At 58.2% G+C, this 19,000-nt stretch overlaps 2 protein-coding genes across 2 annotated transcripts; both read left to right on the forward strand.

Moving 5' to 3' along the window:
* Positions 1–702: 702 nt before the first annotated feature.
* FCN3 (ficolin 3) lies at positions 703–5,421 on the forward strand. The gene is given in 9 exon segments (XM_029227030.1): positions 703–709; positions 1,572–1,667; positions 2,014–2,058; positions 2,288–2,320; positions 2,543–2,663; positions 3,246–3,255; positions 3,782–3,911; positions 4,018–4,146; positions 5,180–5,421. Coding segments are annotated over 9 exon segments (813 nt in total).
* A 1,786-nt stretch (positions 5,422–7,207) lies between these two features.
* On the forward strand, positions 7,208–18,898 carry MAP3K6 (mitogen-activated protein kinase kinase kinase 6). The gene is made up of 29 exons (XM_029231211.1): positions 7,208–7,912; positions 9,272–9,411; positions 9,500–9,523; positions 9,792–9,982; positions 10,099–10,267; positions 10,652–10,758; positions 11,181–11,351; positions 11,452–11,564; positions 11,961–12,120; positions 12,327–12,489; positions 12,566–12,685; positions 12,795–12,844; positions 12,934–13,029; positions 13,182–13,269; positions 13,352–13,485; positions 13,888–14,015; positions 14,253–14,389; positions 14,710–14,815; positions 15,302–15,459; positions 15,563–15,755; positions 15,861–15,999; positions 16,297–16,456; positions 16,625–16,801; positions 17,081–17,186; positions 17,460–17,631; positions 17,721–17,833; positions 17,927–18,000; positions 18,291–18,367; positions 18,590–18,898. Exons 1-29 carry the CDS (start codon positions 7,570–7,572, stop codon positions 18,678–18,680), a joined length of 3,900 nt encoding a protein of 1,299 aa, XP_029087044.1. The 5' UTR covers positions 7,208–7,569; the 3' UTR covers positions 18,681–18,898.
* Positions 18,899–19,000: the final 102 nt, after the last annotated feature.

The following is a 19,000-nucleotide window of genomic DNA, read 5'->3' on the forward strand; positions in this document are numbered from 1 at the left end:
TGCAGCTGGGTCATTTCCACTTTATCATAAACAGCATCACGGTAAAGGGGCTTGTCTGCAGATCTTGGCACACCTGTGGGAGAGAGTAGGGAGGACAGATTCCTAGAATTGGAATTGCAGAGTCTCAGCGTCCATCTCATGGATCCATCTTGTCTGGCAAACTTGGCCTCTACCTTCCCTACACCCTCTTGAACCTCAGCCTTCCCCACCCCCACAAGCACTGGGCCTGGAAAAAGGAGGCCCTCAGGGAGGGTTTGATGAAGGAATGAATGAGTGAATGAATGAATGAGCCTTTCCTCTCCTCCCCTCCCCTATCACCGGAGGTCCCTCTCCAGCTCAGACCTCACCACTCACATCTGGACCAAGGCTGCTGCCTCTTCACTGGCCTCCCAGCCTCCATGCCTGCCCTGCACGGTCTGCCCATTCGATGGCCTATATTAGCAGCTGTTTTCTAGGCACTGCCAGGGGCTTCTCAGTGGACCTGAGGGTGGGCATGAAGTCACCTTGCTAAGGGGGGGGGAACATGGGCTTGGGCAAAATCTATGGCATATAAGTGCCAGAGAGAACACAAATCATGTCCTGTCTCTGGGCCCGTTTCTCCATTTTTATTCATTCATTTAACCAACATTAACTGAGCACCTGCTGTGTACCAGCCTATAACCCAGGGCCAGTAATAACGACCATGAGGGGGGCTGTGTAACGATGGGAGGTAACGTACCGCACCCAGCATGACTCGTGGGGTGCAGTAGGTGCCCAACAGACGGTAGCAGCGGTCATTCCTGACACCGGTGACAAGGATCAGAGAAGGATTCCTAGTGGAGATGGCATTAGGGCTGGACCTTCATGGATGGGCGGAGCTTCACAGGGGGAGAAGAGGAGGAGGCTTCCGGATGGAAGGCAAAGACTTAGCTAAAGTTCAAAGGTAGAAAAACCCTATGTGAATCCCGAAGTCTGAAGAGATGGCTGCAGAGCCCTAGAGGCCAGGAGCAGAAGTTGGACTCCATCCTGGCTGGAGCAGGCAGGGATTATGCCCATTCTCTCCAGGGCTGAGGAAGGAAATGCCCCCACCTTCTGCTGGTTCCAGCCTGGGTGGGGTGTCCCTGGGGAGGGACAACAGGAGGAAGTCTTGTTTCATGTCCTCTCACCAGCCTGGCCCCTTATAAACTGGCACCCTCCCTCAGGGGCTCCAGCAAGGTGGGCCCACTCTGGACCCCACTCTCCCTTTTGCTCCTCTTGTTTGGGGAGCCCACCTGAGAAGCCAGGATGCCCCAGCTGCCCAGGTAGAGGCCTAGGGCGCCCCCCGTACCCATCTGCCCTCATTCCCTCCCTAGGTATCCTTCTCCCAGCCAGGCTCACTAGCCTCAAGGAGCAGTGTGGGAGTTTGATAATCTGGGCTCTGCACAAAAACATATGCAAATAGATGCAAATGGTGAAAAACCTTGCCAGCTCCTGAGGCCAGTGTCCTGACAGAATCTGGGGGGTGAAAACAGAAGTGCAGAGGGGTCTGGGAGAGAAATGCCCACTCCCCCCATGCCCATCCTGTGCCCACCCAGCCCCATGTCTCCCTGCAGAACCCAGGGAACTGGAAGCCAGCAAAGTTGTCCTCCTGCCCAGTTGTCCTGGAGCCCCAGGAAGTCCTGGGGAGAAGGGAGTGCCAGGTCCTCAAGGTGAGAGATGCCGTGGAGCAGGCAGGGACCTGGGGCAAGCTGGGGAGGACGGGGTGCAGCAGTTACAGTCTGTGCTGAGAGCCCATGACAAAAGGGCAAGGAACCTACTGCGTGCCAGGCTCCAGGCCGGATGCCCAGCATCCGAAGATTGATCCTGTGAGGCAGGTGGTACCATCCCCATTTTGCTAGGGGGAAAGTGAGGCTCAGAGAGGATAAGCAGTTTACCCACATTCACAGAGCCAGGAAAGGCTGCAGCTGGGATTTGATTTCTGGCTCCAAATCCCTCGTTGCTTTTTGGCCCCTGACATGGGGTGGGATGTAATGCATCTCTGCCTTGGGATTTCAGGGCAACTTGGACCACCAGGCAAGATGGGCCCCAAGGGTGAGCCTGGTGAGTATGTGTGGCCAGAGGTCTCCTCGTCTTTCTTTGCTCTGTCCCTGCCTCTGCTTGGCTGCCGTTCAGGAATTGGCTATGATTTCTCTCCTGCAGAGGGGGTGGAAGGCTGGGAGGAGTGGGGAGAATTAGAAGGGCCTGGGCACCCTCCCCTCTGGTGGTTAATGGACATTCCCTTGGAGGTACTCAGACCTCAAGAGCCAACACTCATCTTTCCCTGGGGCAGGAGATTCAGCGAACCTGCTCCGGGGCCAGGAGAGTGAGGCCGCCTTCACAGGAGCCAGGCACTTGGAGTCAGTTGGTGCTGGGGTGTTTGTGGACCCCAGGTGTCACCCAGCACACCTTGGAACCCCTCTTCAGGGGTCCAAAGGAATCAAGAGGGCTCCTGGGTCCCACACTTGGCCTGTTCCATTGCCTGTGAGGGGGGTGGGGGGTGGGGAATAACTTGGGGGCCCCCCTCAGTCCATCTCCCCTTCCCCAGTCCCCAGGAGCTGCCAGGAGCTGCTGAGCCGGGGTGCCACCTTGAGCAGCTGGTACCATCTGTGCCTACCCGAGGGCCGAGCCTTCCCAGTCTTTTGTGACGTGGACATCACAAACGGGGGGCTGGCTGGTGAGCGAGAGTCCGGGAGAGAAGGGACTCAGAAGTCAGGCCCAGTGGGCACTTCTTCCCCTTGGCCCCTAGGGGGAGCCAGAGCCCACCAGAGCCAAGGCATCCCTTAAGCATAACTCACTAAGGAATGAAGTCTGAGAAGGCTTCACAGAGGAGATGCCATTTGAAAGGGCCTTGAAGGCTGTGTAGAAGTTCTCGAGATAGATGAGGTGCAGAAGGGCATTCCAGGTAGGGGGAAAGACAAATGTAAGGAGGCAGGAGGGTACAAGAGGGTGTGGGGGACTGTAAGAATCAGCTGAGAGCAGGTGGAGTGGTTGGCTGAGGTCTACTGCTGTGGGTCAAGAATGGACTGAGGGCCCCCGAAAAGACCAGTTCACAGAGGGCACTGAGTGACCCACTGAGGAGTGTGGAGGGCAGTGGGGAGCCATGGAAGAGTTTTAAGCAGAGGAGGGACCAGGTCAGACATGTTTTAGAAAGAAGACTCAGGCTACACACTGGCAGATGCATTGAGTGGGGACCAGACTGCAGGTAGGGACACAGGTTAGGACAACTGCAGGGGTCGGGGCAGGAGAAGAGGGTGGGCAGTGGCAACAATGGAAGTAGAGGCTCTTAGACGGAAAGACATTTAGGAGAGAAACTCTGCAGGGCCTGGGGTCTGCTTGGCTTGAAGAGGAAAGTGGGGTTGGGAGGGAGCATCAGGGTAAGGCTGGGTGGGCCTCTGGAGGTGACTTCTCTGCTCTAATATCTTGGTTCTTATGATAGTAAATTAAAACAGGTTATTTTGAATCTGACCCCCAACTGGACTGACCGTCTCCCGAGGACAGGGACGATGTTTCTCTCATTTCATTTCCCCCAGGGCTTTCGAGGCTGCAGTGTGAAGTTGAGAGTCAGTAAAAGGTAATAAGTGCGTGTAGAGCTCATCAGCATATTCACAGGCAAGGCTCACTTGGACTCACACTTTATCAACAAGCCCCCAATCCAAAGAGGGGGTGCCTGTCCACCTACCCCCCACAGTGCATCCATTCTCAGCTGCCTCTGCCCCCTGCTTCTCCCCATCCCATGCTCAGCCTGGAGTAATGGCTGCCGTGCTAGCCTTCTCTGCCTCCCTAGCTATTCCAGCGGTGACAGGATGGTTCCGTGGATTTCTTCTGCTCTTGGTCCTCCTACAAAGCAGGTCTTGGGAGCCAGGAGTCCGAATTCTGGCTGGATAATGAGAATTTGCCCCAGCTTACTCTCCAGAGTAGGTTCTCAGTAGGGTCCAGGGAGCTGGAGGGGCATTTCCCTGGCATTCTGACTTCCCATCTGGGATCTGAGGATTCCTCCATCTCTGCCTCCCTGTCCCCCAGGTACCTGGGAGCTGCGGGTGGAGGTGGAGGACTTTAAAGGCAACCGCACCTTTGCTCACTGTGGGGCCTCTTTGGGGAGGCAGGTCACTACCCAGCTAGTGCTGGGCAGGTTCTCAGAGGGCACTGCAGGTGAACGAGCCTACAGTGGGGCCCTGGAGTAGGCAAAGAAGGTGAGGGAGGCTGGGTTCTTTCCCAGGGCTGCCACGGCCTCCATGAGTGACCCAGGACAACTCCTTCCCCTCTGTGGGCCTCAGTTTCTTCATCTGAAAAATGGCAGTCGTGAGACAGGGTGGTGTAGGAGTGAAGAAGCTGGGCTCTGGAGGCAAACAATCCTGAGTTTAAAAGTCCAGCTCTGTCATTTACTAACTATGTGACCTTGGGCAAGTCCCTTCTGGGTCAGAGCCTCAGTTTCCTCCCCTGTAAAATGGGTAAGGAGGCAGGGAGGGAGGGTGTGGGAGACTCTGAGGCTCTGTTGAGTGTTAGCATTATCTGCCTTTTTTTTTTTTAATACTTATTCATTCATTTATTTATTTAGGCTCTGCCAGTTCTTAGTTGCGGCATGTGGGATCTTCATTGCCGCGTGCGGGATCTTTAGTTGCGGCATGCATGTGGGATCTAGTTCCCTGACCAGAAATCGAACCCGGGCCCCCTGCATTGGTAGTGTGGAGTCTTAACCACTGGACCACCAGGGAAGTCCCCAGCATTATATGCTTTGGAAGAGGAACCAGAGAACTTTTTTCAAAGAAACACCAACTGTTAAGGAGAAATCTGAAAGAGGGAAGTGGTAATGAGGAGGTGCCTCAGGAGAGCCCCCTTTCCTGCCCAGGCATCTGAGAAATCCCTCCCAGCTCTCCCTGGCACAGTTGCTCAGGCTGCAGATGGGAGCTGGGAGGAGACAAAGGAGCAAGAGGGAAGCTGAGGATTCTGGGAGGGGAAAAGGTAGGGGGAGGAGCCAGTGGCTTTGGAGCCACAGTCCTGAGCTCAAGTCCCAGTGCCCCTGTGTAGCCTTGGGCAAACACCCTGGCTCCTTGGCACTGCTGTTTTCTCATGGGGGCTGAAAACATCCACCTCACCATTGCTCTGAGGCTCCTGTGAGATCATCTCTCCAAGGGTGCCAGGCATGGTGCTGGCACCTAGGTGCCTCTCATCCCCTTCCTGCCAGGGGACTCCCTGAGCTTCCACGGCAGGAAGCCCTTTACCACCTATGACACCAACCATGATACAAGCGAGAGCAACTGCGGGGTGACTGTCCGTGGTGCCTGGTGTTTCAGATCCTGCTATCAGTCCAATCTCAACGGGTGCCACTGGATGTCCGAAGCCACTGCCCGTAACTATGACATTGACTGGGCCTCAGACTGTGGCGTGGGCCACCCTTACCACAGGGTTCACATAATGCTTTGCTAGGGCATCCTGGCAACAAGCAGGGTTATCTCATCTCTCCCGTACAGTTTCTGGACCCTCGGCTACCCCTCCCCATTGCTAACCATCTTTGCTCCTCTGTCCATGTTAAAAAAAAGAAAATCACTTTAACCCTTTCCTGGCTTGCAGACCTCTTCCAGTTATTGGGAAAAACTCACAAGGGCAGAGCAGGGCACAGGTTTCAGTTCCATTCAAGGAAGATATTCCTTCCAGTCAGGAAGATGGACGAATCGGCCTCAAAAGGTAGTGAGGCTTCCATCCCAAGAGGTGTGCAAGCCAAGGCCAGAGGAGCATTGAGTGGTGGACTTGGAAGGATTCAGACATCCACTGAGAATACTCTTGGGCCCCCTGGGTCCTACAAGTGGATGGTTTTGTGGTGGGAATTGCACAGCTATCTCACCCTCTCTGTTGCCCCCTCCTTGTCCCTTCTATGTTGTCTCTTTTCCAGGCTCTGTTGTAAGTCAAGTTCTCATTCTTTGCTACTTCTTGCCTGTCCCATTAGGGATTAGTTTGAACCCAGTCAAACCAAGGCAGGTACATTTTTCTTCCATGGGGCAACAAGGCAGTGAAACAGCAGTACTGAACTGGTATTTACTGAGCAGTTAGTTAATTTGCCAGTGTCACATTCTAGAAAGTGTTAGAGCAATAGTTAAGAGTCTGATCTCTGAGCCTGACAGATAGTCCTGGGCTTGCATCCTGCTCTGTCAGGTAGATGGGTTATCTTGAACAAATTACTCAACCTCTCTAAGTCCCCAGTTCCTGATTTCAGAGTTCACTGAAGTTTATACCAGGCTGCTGCCTCACTAATTCACACTAGAAGGTTAGGGATTCTTGGGGATTGGAGCTGGGAAGCTGTTGTAGCCCAAGGGCTGGGGTTTCTGGCGTTCTCCAGGTAGTAGAGAAACGTTTGCATGGGGATTCTTCTCAGGTTCCATGGTCATGTTCTAGGTGGAGGTCATAGATCAGAAGGGCTCCACGGCAGATTGGGTTACGGGAAAAGCAGCCCCCTGGCAAAAGTGCAAGGGACCGGGCTCAGATGCCAAGTCCCATGCTCCTGGCAGGCTGAGGACCAGTCTTCCCCCAGTCTCTAGTCCCTCCCAGCCTGCACAGCAGGGACCCGGAGGACAGGCACTCTTCGTGGCACTCTACGCTGTGTTCTACACACACTAATGTCTCTGGAGATCCTTTCTTTCAACAGACCCCACAGGGGGCAGGGCCTGCAATCTGCAATTCCCACCTCTGCCTTCCTTAGCCCTGGCCTGGGCACACACACACACGTGTGTGTGTGTGTGTGTGTGTGTGTGTGTGTGTGTGTGTATTTATTTATATATATATTTATTTATCTATCTATTTATATATATTTATATATATATTTATTTAACTCTTCTTTGCGGCATGTGGGATCTTTTAGTTGTGGCATGCGAACTCTTAGTTGTGGCATGTGGGATCTCGTTCCCCGACCAGGGATCAAACCTGGGCCCCCTACATTGGGAGCGCGGAGTCTCAGCCACTGGACCACCAGAGAAGTCCCCTGGGCACACATCTTACGAGTGCCTGCTGTGAGCAGTCCACAGCGGTTGGCGTGCACAGGGGCACAGGCTGTTCCGGAAGCGGCCTGTCTCAGAGGTTGTGGCGGGAGAGGAGGGAGGGAAGAGGCCGAGTCCCAGGCCGCTAGGGAGCGGTGCTGCCCCAGGGCCGAGGGTGGAGCTTTCCCTGTCGTCCAGGAAAGGGCTGGGCCCGGCCTGTGTACATGTGAGGGCAGGAGAGAGCGACTGCCGGCGCTCTCCTGCGGAATCCGGGTGGTGAGCACTGCCTGACCGATTCTCGGGATTCCCCCACGTGACTCTGAGTCGCGCGGATCACCGGACGCCCAAGATTCCCTGGACCCCAATCCCCGATTTCAGATCCTCAGGACCTTACAAGTCAGAGGCCGGATTTCGCCCTGGACACCAGATTCCCAAACAGGACCTCCGGCCGGACTCCGGATCTCCAGATCTCCAGATCTTCAGATCCCGTAGGAGATTCCCGATCCTGACCTGATTCCCGATCCCGAGATCCCGGTATCTGTTGTCTCTGGCTCCTGTCCCGCCCTGGGTGCCCAAAGCCCGGCGCCAGACGCCCGAGCGCCCCCGCATGGCGGGGCAGTGCCTGAGGTCCGGAGCCGCGGAGCGCGCCGGCAGCTGCTGGCAGGACCCGCTGGCCGAGGCGCTGAGCCGGGGCCGGCCGCTCGCGGCGTCCCCGGGCCGGGGCTGCGCGAGAAGCCGGCCGCTTAGCGTGGTCTACGTGTTGACCCGGGAGCCGCAGCCCTTGGCGGAACCCGAGACTGGAGCCGAGGCGGAGCCGCTGCCTCTGAGCTGCCTGCGTGAGGCCTGCGCGCAGCTCTCCGGACCGCGGCCACGACCTCAGCTGCGCAGCCTGCCTTTTGGGACCCTGGCGCTGGGAGACACCTCAGCGCTCGATTCCTTCTACAACGCGGGTGAGCGCTCCTGGGGGAGGGACGGGGCGCTGGGGCGGGGCTTAGGGTCTGGGGAGGAGCCTAAGGGACGTGGCTTGGCGACTCCCGGGAGATCCCGAGGTGTGGGGTGTAGGGGGCTATGCGGGCATAAAGTGAGCTGAAGACTAGGGGCTCGAGGCGGGGCCGTGATAAAAGTGGAGTTTAGGGGATCTGGAGCACGGCTGGACTCGGGCAGGGATTTAGCGGATCCAGGCCTGGCTCGTGGTTCAGGGTTGGAGCTTAAGCACTCTGGAGTCGTCACCGTGCCTAGGGAGAGGCTGGGAGCGGGGCAGGGTGTGGTATCTCAGGAGTGGGATTGGAGAACTCAGCCTCGGGATGATCTCGCACGGATCTCATGACGGAGAATCCTGGGAGGTGGAACTTGGACTGGGGAAAGGAGCCGTAACATGTGGGCCTGGAATTCAGGGGTCCTAGCATACTACCTCCGAGGATCCGGCTGGAGAGGCAGAAAGAGAAGTGAAGGGGACCAACTGCCCAACTGCACTGGATTCGAGGCGAGGGAGCTTGGGTTATGAGACCCCAGTAGTTCCGAGAGAATGCGCCGAGCTTGCGGGGGGGGCGTTGGAGGCGGAGCAGGGTCGTTCGGGGGCGGGACCAGAAGGCGGCTATTCCCGTGCGGGTCACCCCACCCTCTCGCCATCCCGGACGCCCCGCCCCCGATACTTATTTGTTCATCCAAGAGTCCAGGAACCGTACTTGCAGGATGTCCATAAAACCTCAGCCTAAAAATGAAGGCTGACTCGACCTTGAGGACAGAGACACACAGAGTCACAAATCGTACATATCTTGATTCACATAAACTGTCGCAGACAGTATCACACACAGAGATACAGACACAGCAAGCTGCACACACACACACACACACACACACACATACACACACACACAGAGGCACAGTGTTCGTACACACACAGGGCATGTGTGTATACACATGTGTATACACACAGCACACTGCTTGTGCCAGCCCCTTTCAAGAGACTGGGTTGAGAACCCAGGGAAGGGGACTTTTATCTTTGCACAACTCCTGCCTCTCAGATGGCCTGGAACAGGCTCCAGACTGGTGCACAGCTTCCCCTTCTCTGTGCCCAGCGTCCGCAGGCTCTGAACAGTGGGATGTGAGTCATAGCCCGGGGAGCTCCACTCCTTTCCTTGCAATACTGTAGATATAATTTCTGTATGAGCCAGAGGGACCCTAAAAGGGGGAAACCGAGGCCCTGCTGGAGTCACAATGGGAAGGCAGGCTGAGCCAGGATGGATCCCCAGGCTCCTTCCCCACAAGCTGGGCTTCAGGGCTCAGGGCCCCCACCCGTGTGCCCGCAGATGTGGTGGTGCTGGAGGTGAGCAGCTCCCTGGCGCAGCCCTCCCTGTTCTACCACCTGGGTGTACGGGAGAGCTTCAGCATGACCAACAACGTGCTCCTCTGCTCCCAGGCCGACCTCCCTGACCTGCAGGCCCTGCGGGTAGGTGGCCAGCGGGCTGGTGGGGGCCGGCACAAAGCTGGGGTGGCCCTACTCAGAACACCAGTGTCTGAATGTCTGTCCCCTGCAGGAGGACATTTTCCAGAAGAACTCGGTGAGCAGAAACCACCCCTACTGCAATATGCCCTTTGACCTCCATTATGACCTCTGACCTCCACTATCTTTCCTGGCCTCCTCATTCCTCTCTGACCTCCCTAGTGCCCCCTGACATCCATGTGACCCTTTGTTCCCTGTGGTCTCCCTTCATGAAGTGTGCCCCTTCCCTGCTATTTTAGTCCCCACTGGTGCTGACCTCTGACCCCCTCACTGCCCCTCTCTCACCTGGTACTGACCTCCACTGATTCCCACCTCCCTCCTACCAGGATTGCGTTGGCAGCTACACGCTGATCCCCTATGTGGTGACAGCCACTGGTCGGGTGCTATGTGGAGATGCGGGCCTCCTGAGGGGCCTGGCTGACGGCCTGGTACAGGCTGGGGTGGGCACCGAGGTGCTGCTCACACCCCTGGTGGGCCGGCTTGCCCGCCTGCTGGAGACCACGCCCACGGACTCCTGGTAATGGGGGCCCTCAGCAGGTGCACCAGGAGGAGGCTGGTGAGGGTACAGGGGGCTGGGGCTGAAGGGCGAGCCCGGCCATTCTCTCTCCCCCCCTCCCCTGCCGTGGACGTTAGTGGCTATTTCCGGGAGACCATGCGGCGGGACATCCGGCAGGCGCGGGAGCGGTTCAGCGGGCAGCAGCTGCGGCAGGAGCTGGCTCGCCTGCAGCGGAGACTGGACAGCGTAGAGCTGCTCAGCCCTGACATCATCATCAACCTGCTGCTCTCCTACCGTGACGTGCAGGTGTGTGGTGCTCAGAGAGGCGGGCAGTGAGGGCAGCGGCATTCAGTGTCGGACAAGCCCGGGTCCAGCTCCTGGACTCACTTGCTCACTGGTGGCTTTGAACAAATTATCTGACGTCTCTGAGCCTCGGTTTCCTCGTCTGTAATAGGGGACGATCTTGTCTCCCAGGGCAGCTGGGAGGCTGGGGCACACAGTGGGTTCACCGCGTAAGGTGTGGTGCCTACACTACCTGCTGGGCCTGAAGGAGGTGTGCAGAGGATGGTGGGTGGGAAGATGAGGTGTCGGGGTGGGAGGGGACCCCAGCTCAAGGTTTACCTCAGGGTCTGTGGGCCGATGGGACCCACCAGAGGCCAACAGGCCAGGGCATGCTATTCTCTCCTGCAGGGCTACTCAGCCATCATTGAGCTGGTGGAGACACTGCAGGCCTTGCCCACCTGTGACGTGGCCGAGCAGCACAATGTCTGCTTCCACTACACATTTGCCCTCAACCGGTGGGTAGCAGAGCAAGGCTCAGGTCGTAGCATGTGGGGACATGGGTCTCTGCTGTGCAAAGTCATTGCTGTCTGCAATCACTGCTGTTCAGGGAATTTGCTGACCAAGGTCACACTGATGTCAAATGGTCCCTATTGTTCTGTTCTTGCTGCCCAGGGTGGGGTGGGGTGGTGGCGCTGCCCTTGGAGTGGTCACAGCTATCCAAGGTCACTGCTTCTCAGAGTCACTGCAGCTAGAAATCACTTCCATCTGGGATTGCTACCTCTAGAAAGATCAGAGCTGACCAGAGTCACTGCTATTCTGGGTTCATGATTGTCAGGCCCTTGGAAGGGTCCCTGCTGTTTAGGGTCTGGGGGTTCCTAGACAGAGAGTGGAGGCAGGGCCATCAAGTGGGTTCCCAGCCTTCTTCCCCTTCCCCTAGGAGGAACGGGCCTGGGGACCGGGAGAAGGCACTGGCTGTGCTGCTGCCACTGGTACAGTTTGAGGGCTCAGTGGCACCTGACCTATATTGCATGTGTGGCCGTATCTATAAGGACATGTTCTTCAGCTCTGGCTTCCAGGATGCTGGGCACCGGGAGCAGGCCTATCACTGGTAAGGGGCCCAAACGAGTGGACAGTGGGCTGAGCTAGAGGGATGAGGAATGAGGCTGTGGGCATCAGTCCAGTCCCGTGTCCCCCCACCCTTACCCCAGGTATCGCAAGGCTTTTGATGTAGAGCCCAGCCTCCACTCGGGCATCAATGCAGCTGTGCTTCTCATTGCCGCTGGGCAGCGCTTTGAGGACTCCAAGGAGCTCCGGCTCATAGGTGAACCCCAATCCTGCACCCCTATCCCCTACCCACAGGAGCTCAGAGGGGCCTGGGGAGAGGGCAGGGAGAGAAGACACTGGGCTGGAGCTGAGGCCGACCACATCCCCTTTTGGACCTGTTCTGCCTGAACCCACCCTGGTCCTGGGCCCTCGTGAGCCCTTGAGCCCACAACTGTTCCTAAGCTCACACCTGTGTTCCTTACACACTGAATTCCACGTACACTTGTTCCCAAACCCTTACCTGTGCCTGAGCTCCTACTCCCACCTGAGATCTGGCCACACCTAAGTTTTTAGCCATTTCTATGTTCCTGCCCACATGAATTTTGTGGCCTACACCTGGGCTTTGCCCAAAGTTGTAATCACATTCAATACGACCCATGCCCCTCCCTCCCAGGCATGAAGCTGGGCTGCCTGCTGGCCCGAAAAGGCTGTGTGGAGAAGATGCAGTATTACTGGGATGTTGGCTTCTACCTGGGAGCTCAGATCCTTGTCAATGACCTCACCCAGGTGGCACTGGCTGCAGAGCAGCTGTACAAGCTCAATGCCCCCATATGGTAGGTGGCCCCTTCTGTGGTGGTCCTGGGCTGGCCTGGTCTGTCAGCTTCTGCACCTATATCCACTGGCTTCTAGTCTGAACCTCTTTCAGACCAGTGCCCATGGCACCCAATGGCCACATTCTGGCTGCATCCAAGCCAGTCTACTCTCCCTGGCAGTGCTAGCTGGTGCCTGGGCTGAGTTGAGGACAAGGTTGTGTCTGCAGGTACCTGGTGTCTGTGATGGAAACCTTCCTGCTGTACCAGCACTTCAGACCCACACTAGAGCCTCCTGGAGAAACCCCACACCACGCCCACTTCTGGCTCCACTTTTTGCTACAGTCCTGCCAGCCACTCAAGATGACTTCTCCCCAAGGGGAGCAGTGCTTGGTGAGGCCCGTGGGGTGTGGGACCTGGGAGAGGGGCAGGTCCCTTTTGACCAACCCCTCTCCCCTGTCATCTGCAGGTGCTGGTCCTGGAGATGAATAAGGTGCTTCTACCGGCCAGGCTGGAGGCTCAGGGTACCAACCCGGTGAGCACAGTGACAGTGAGCCTGCTGGAGCCCGGTAAGCAGGTGATATCGCCGGTGAGTCACCCCCATTCACATCTATGCAGCCCTTCTCTCCAGCCTTTCCCCCATCCCCAGACCCCTCTTCCGGTCCCCACACCCCTCTCGGACCTTTTTCTTCTCACAGGACGTTCCCTCCAGCTGGACCTTCCCGGTGGCCTCCATCAGCGGTGTCAGGTGAGAGGGGAGACCTGGGGGAGGTCGGACGGGGGCGGGGGCGGCGCTGCTGGGCTGCCCGGCTCACTGGGGTTCTTCATCCCTTCCAGCGTGTCGAAGCGAGACGAGCGCTGCTGCTTCCTCTACGCGCTTCCCCCGGCTCAGGACGTCCAGCTGTGCTTCCCCAGCGGAGGGCTCTGCCAGTGGTGCGCGCAGCCCTTCGGCGTCGGGGTGCTCTGAGGGCAAGGGTGCCCGGGGTATTGAGGGAAAGGAAGGGACATGTTCCCTGGGTGCTCTCGGCAAAGGGGACAGTTTCCGCCCAAGGTGCCCCTCCCATCAGTCTGATCTCCGCCCTCAGGTTCTGCGGGCTGATCCAGGCCTTGGTGAAGAATCCGGACTCCACGGCGGCCGCAGAGGAGGCGGAGGGCGGAGGGGAGGTATTGGAGGTGAGGAGGGGGTTGCCGGGAGCTTGAGGAGGGGGAAGGGCTGAGGGCCCAGCTGAAGCCCGCACCTCACCCGCCCCCCCAGTTTGATTATGAGTACACGGAGTCGGGAGAGCGGCTGGTGCTGGGCAAGGGCGCCTACGGGATGGTGTACGCCGGCCGCGATCGGCGCACGCGGGCGCGCATCGCCATCAAGGAGATCCCGGAGCGGGACAGCAGGTCTGGGACCTGAGGCCACGCGGGCGGGGCTCAGGGCTCGCGGTGGGGACTGGGGGACCAGGTGGGCGGGCCAGATGGGCGGGACCGCGAGTTGAGAGGGTCCTGTGGGCGGGACTGCGGGCGGGGGCGACGTGGACGCCCAAGTGGTCGAGCCGAGTGCGCTGGCTCACAGAAGCGAGAGTACGAGCCCAGTGGGCCCAGGCCTGTGCGCAGAACTGCAGGGACCCGGAGGGCGGGCTGTGGTCTGGAGGGCATGTGGGCTGGGTGATTAAGTTGCGGAAGGTCAGGAGCGGGGGTGCTGGTGGGCGGGGCAGATCCTGGGGGCCTGCCTTGCTGGTGCAGGAGTTGGGTAAGCATCTCTGCCCCAAGCTGGCCTGTTCTTTACTCCCTACCTGCCCCCAGGTTCTCTCAGCCACTGCATGAAGAGATCGCTCTGCACAAACGCCTGCGCCACAAGAACATCGTGCGCTATCTGGGCTCAGCCAGTCAGGGCGGCTACCTCAAGATCTTCATGGAGGAAGTGCCTGGAGGTTCCTGCCCTGTGTGGGACGGGAATGGAACTGGAGTTGTGGGGCATGGGGCCGGAGCCAAGCAGGGGTGGAGAACCCTCCGGGAAAATGAACCCTAGCGTGTGTGGGTAGTGTAGCCCAGAATTAGCTGAGGCAGTGCAGTTGGGTGATGGAGTCTGGGCCATGGCCTGGCCTTTGAGCAGAGCTGTGCGCTGGAGTAAGTGGGTGCCAATTATGACCTTGGACTCATCTTCCCAGGCAGCCTGTCCTCCTTGCTGCGGTCAGTGTGGGGACCCCTGCAGGACAACGAGAGCACCATCAGTTTCTACATCCGCCAGATCCTGCAGGGACTCAGCTACCTGCACGACAACCGCATCGTGCATCGAGATATCAAGGTCAGCGTGTAGCTGGCTCACCCTGGTGGGGAGTGGGGAGGAAGAGATATGGCCCCAGACACAGGCTGACAGTTTAGACTAAGTGGACAGACCCTTTGCAAAGGGTTGGGGAATTCATCAAGAAGGTTCCCTAGAGAAGGCAAGAAGTTCAGATCTGAAGCTAACTTCCAGAGGGGGATAAGTGGGATGGCAGGGGGAGGAGGTTGACAGAGGCACGGTAAGGCTGGGAGTCCCAGGAGTCAGGGTCTCGGGATAGAGTCCAGTTCTGGCACCAGGAGCCCAGCCTGATGTCTGCTGAGCACAATGTCCACTCTACTCAGGGGGACAATGTACTGATCAACACCTTCAGCGGGCTGCTCAAGATTTCCGACTTCGGTACCTCCAAGCGACTAGCAGGCATCACACCCTGCACTGAGACCTTCACAGGTAACGGGGTGGGGTGGTGAATGGGGTTGCTGATGTGGGGCAGAGAACTCTTGGGACCTTCCAGGGAATGCTGTTTCTCCTGGGCATGGAGTTAGAGTCCTAATGGGGGATGGAACCCGGGGCAGGTGATTGAGCCAGGGGTTAGGTGATAGAATCTAGAACTGGAGCTTGGATAGCTGATGACATTGAGTTTAGTCCCTGGAACGGAGCCCAGAAGTGTTGATGCGGGCCAGAGGTCAAAGCGGATGAGGCAATCCAGGTTAGATGATGGCACCCACTGTGGGTGATGGAGCCCAGGAACGTGACAGAGCCCGAGATGAGTGAGGAGACTCAGGGTAGACGTCTGATGAGCAGGGGAGGTGATAGGAACTGTTCTGGATACTAAAGTTCAGGGTGAATGCAGGTGGCCAGAGGATGACAGAGCCCCCTGCCACCCCCACAGCGGCAAAGCCTAGATGCACATTATTGCTACTGCTCCTGTCCTAGGGACCCTACAGTATATGGCCCCAGAAATCATTGACCAGGGCCCACGAGGGTATGGGAAGGCGGCGGACATCTGGTCATTGGGCTGCACTGTTATCGAGATGGCCACAGGTCGCCCACCCTTCCACGAGCTGGGGAGCCCGCAGGCTGCCATGTTTCAGGTGAGATCCCTCACGGCCTGGCTTATGAGGTGGGGTGGGGACAGACTGGGCCCTGAACACCTCTAAACTTGTCCCTTGTGTCCCCTCCCTGCCCTCTTCCCAGGTGGGCATGTACAAGGTGCACCCACCAATGCCCAGTTCTCTGTCAGCCGAGGCTCAAGCCTTCCTCCTCCGAACTTTTGAGCCAGATCCACGCCTCCGAGCCAGTGCTCAAGCACTGCTGGAGGACCCCTTCCTGCAACCTGGGAAGAGGAGCCGCAACCCTGGCTCCCCCCAATATGCTCTAAGGTCCTCAGGTACCAAGTGGGTGGAGGGAGTGAGCACGCTGGGGTGAGGGCAGAGGAGCTGTGGAGGTGAGAGGGCTCAGGGGGCCCCGTATGACAGCCTTGTCCCTCCCTCAGACGCCCCTTCCGCCAGCCCCACTCCTTTAGCTGACTTGACCTCCCAGTCCCAGACATTCCCGCGGCCTCAGGCACCCTCTCAGCACCCTCCCAGTCCCCCCAAGCGCTGGCTCAGTTATGGGGACACCAGCCAGCTCCGGTAAGAACCCAGGGTCCTGGGGCGGGTTTGCTTCATCTGGTTTTGGACTGGTACGCTCCCTCCAGAAAAAGCCCTCCTTGGGGACTTGGGCACTTTGACCACTTGTAAGGATGGCATTTGGTGCCCTCCTCCCAAATGCTCTTACTTATATTTATTGTGCCCTCTCAATGCTGAGTTCATCTCTTTTGTCCCTGTGAGGTGGGCATAAAAGTAAAAGCCAGGATTCAAACTCCGGGGTGGAGGTGGCGGGATGGTGTTGCTGCCCACCCTCCAACAGCCGCTCTTCACTGCACCCAGGGTGCCTGAGGAGCCTGGGGCCGAGGAGCCCGCGTCCCCTGAGGAGAGTTCGGGGCTGAGCCTCCTGCACCAAGAGAGCAAGCGCCGGGCCATGTTGGCTACGGTACTGGAGCAGGAGCTACAGGCCCTGACAGAGAGTCTGTGCCTGGAGCAGGAACAGGTGGGCGGCTCGCCCCGGCCCCCCCTGCTGGTCGAGCACCGACAGGACTCCTGCTGAAGGCCTCCCCCGTCCCTCCCCTCCCCACCCCACCGCGCCCTGCACCCTCCCACCAGCATCTACCCCAGCTCAGGCGGGAATACTCGCTGATGACCTTCTCTTCCTCCTCAGGGTTCCCATCTGGGGAGGAATCATGTGGAACAGCTACTGCGCTGCCTCAGGGCGCACATCCACACTCCCAACCGCCGGCAGCTGGCCCAGGAGCTGCAGGAGCTGCAAGGGCAGCTTCGGGCCCAGGGCCTTGGGCCCGAGATTCTGCAAGGACCGCTCTTCGCCTTCCCGGATGCGGTGAGGGAGCTTTCTCAGTTAGGGCTGCCCAATAAGAGGTAGTGAGCTCCCCATGCTTGGGAATGTACAAGGACTTGATGTTGCAAGATTCCATGTCTTCCCCGATAGAACCATCGGGAAAGGGACATCGGCCCAGTCCTAGCTTCCCAGCCCCTCCTTTGATCCCAAGCCCGCCCACCCCACTTGCCTCCGATAGAAGACTTTCTAGGCCTTTCCAACTCAAGCCCCATCTCTGTTTGAAGCTCAGCAGTCTCAGCCGCACCCTTCCTCCTGCTCCAGGTGAAGCAGATCCTCCACAGGCGCCAGATCCGCCCACACTGGATGTTCGTGCTGGACTCGCTGCTCAGCCGCGCTGTGCTGGCAGCCCTGGCTGTTCTGGCCCCAGGTGGGTGGGGGACTGGAGCCTGCCTGCCTGCCTGCCTGCGGGGCGAGGATGTGATCCTTGGGGGTGTGGCGAACACAAATAGGGCAGGTAGGGGCGTGGTCAGCGAGGCCCTGGCTTGACCCAGCGCCAAGCAGGGGGATGGCGTAACCAAATGGATATCTCCCAGGCTGACACTGCCTAGCCCGTGCCCAGAGCCCCGCGTCCTCTGCCGATGTCTGGGGTCCTAAATGGGCATTCTCGCCCTGCCTGAGTTCACCCCACTCGGATTGGCAGAGGCGGAGAAGGAGGCAGTCCCACCGAAGTCGGAGGAGTCCAATAAAGAAGAGGAGTCCCAGCAGAAGCAGCAGGAGACCCCAGTCCAGCGGAGCCCGCTCCCAGGGGAACCCGAGCAGGGAACCCCACCTTTGATGGTGCAGCTGGGCCTCTTGCGAGCAGAGACCGATAGGTACAGCTTCTGGGACTCGCCCATAGCCTCTGCAGGAGCTTCACCCCTACCTACGCCCCTCCATTCTATTGCCTTCTGCCTTCTACCAGGCTACGAGATGTCCTGGCTGAGAAGGAACGGGAGTGCCAGGCCCTGGTGCAGCTAACCCTACAGCGCGTCAGTGGGGAGGCCAGAGCCTGGGCCCTGGCCTCAGAGCCCCCAGGTGAGTGGGAGCAGTCTGGAGAGCTCGAATGGTGGGTGTGAGGCAGCTTCTTGGCAGAGGCATCCTTGGGTTCACCAGCTTTCTCCCTGACAGCTGCTCTCACAGTGGACCATGGCCTGGTGCGGTGGCTACAGGAACTGAATGTGGATTCAGGCACCATCCGGACGGTGAGGGGGCGAGTATTGGCAGTCCCTGACCCCCACCAACCAAAGACTCCAGCTGTGCCCATCTTTCAGCTCTTCTCACTTTCTCCCTCTGATGCAGAGAATCTCAATACTGAATTAGCACTTTGTATATGCCTCCCATTGGACAGATGAGAAAACTGAGGCCCAGCAAGGAGTGTGATCTGTCCTAGCATGTTGGTAGTAGAACAGAGCTAGTTCCTGGGTCTCTGGACCCATCTTTCTCTGATTTTACCCCTCTCTGTTTCTGTGTATGTGTCTTTGTCCACAACTAGCTACTGAACCACAGCTTCACCCTCCATGCCTTACTGACCTGTGCCACTAGAGATGACCTCATCTACACACACATCAGGTATGTCCTGGGCCCTTGAGGGATAACCCACACATATGGCCTCATGCTGGCCAGATCGTGACACCACTCCCCTAGTTACAGGCCTGCCTGGGTTCCTCTCTGAAAACTCTAGGGACCCTAGGGTCCCTTGGGGACAGAGGGGGCATCAGGCAGACAGTGGGTACCAGAGAGAGAGCCCAGGGCCTTCTTCTGCCTGAGCCTCATTGAGCCTGGTACCCCCAGGGGAGGGATGATATGCCGCATCTGGAGAGCCATCTTGGCACAGCGAGCAAGGTCCACGCCAGTTACCCCTGGCCCGCGGGAGGCTGAATGAGGACATCAGAGACGGGAGGCCAGACCCAAGGATGGATGAATGCAGGAAACACAGAGGCTTCTGACACACCTGCCCCAGGACCCAGGGGCAACTGGAGGAGGCCAGGTGGGTGGGGGGCAGGGTAGGGCCCAAGCCTAGCCCCAGTGGGGGGAACCAACCAGAGAGGTGCCTCAAGCTCACGGAGCGCCGGCAGGCAAAGACTATTAAACAATACTTTTGTACCCTTGGGCCTTGGTGATGTCTGAAGTATGGGGAGGAGTCCTAGGACCAGCTCCCTAAAGTCTTCATGTCTGAGTCTAAAGTTCCTTCATCTGGCCCTC

Source organism: Monodon monoceros, unplaced genomic scaffold (genome assembly GCF_005190385.1).
Source record: "Monodon monoceros isolate NGI ecotype Baffin Bay Population unplaced genomic scaffold, NGI_Narwhal_1 Super_Scaffold_18, whole genome shotgun sequence".
Taxonomy (NCBI): domain Eukaryota; kingdom Metazoa; phylum Chordata; class Mammalia; order Artiodactyla; family Monodontidae; genus Monodon; species Monodon monoceros.

Bases quoted from the DNA above. Each gene is read 5' to 3' on its own strand.
- MAP3K6 (XM_029231211.1), top strand. From the start codon at position 7,570: ATGGCGGGGCAGTGCCTGAGGTCCGGAGCCGCGGAGCGCGCCGGCAGC. The intron at 12,845-12,933 runs GTGAGAGGGGAG...CATCCCTTCCAG, and splicing joins GCCTCCATCAGCGGTGTCAG to CGTGTCGAAGCGAGACGAGC. The intron at 16,000-16,296 runs GTAAGAACCCAG...CACTGCACCCAG, and splicing joins GGGGACACCAGCCAGCTCCG to GGTGCCTGAGGAGCCTGGGG.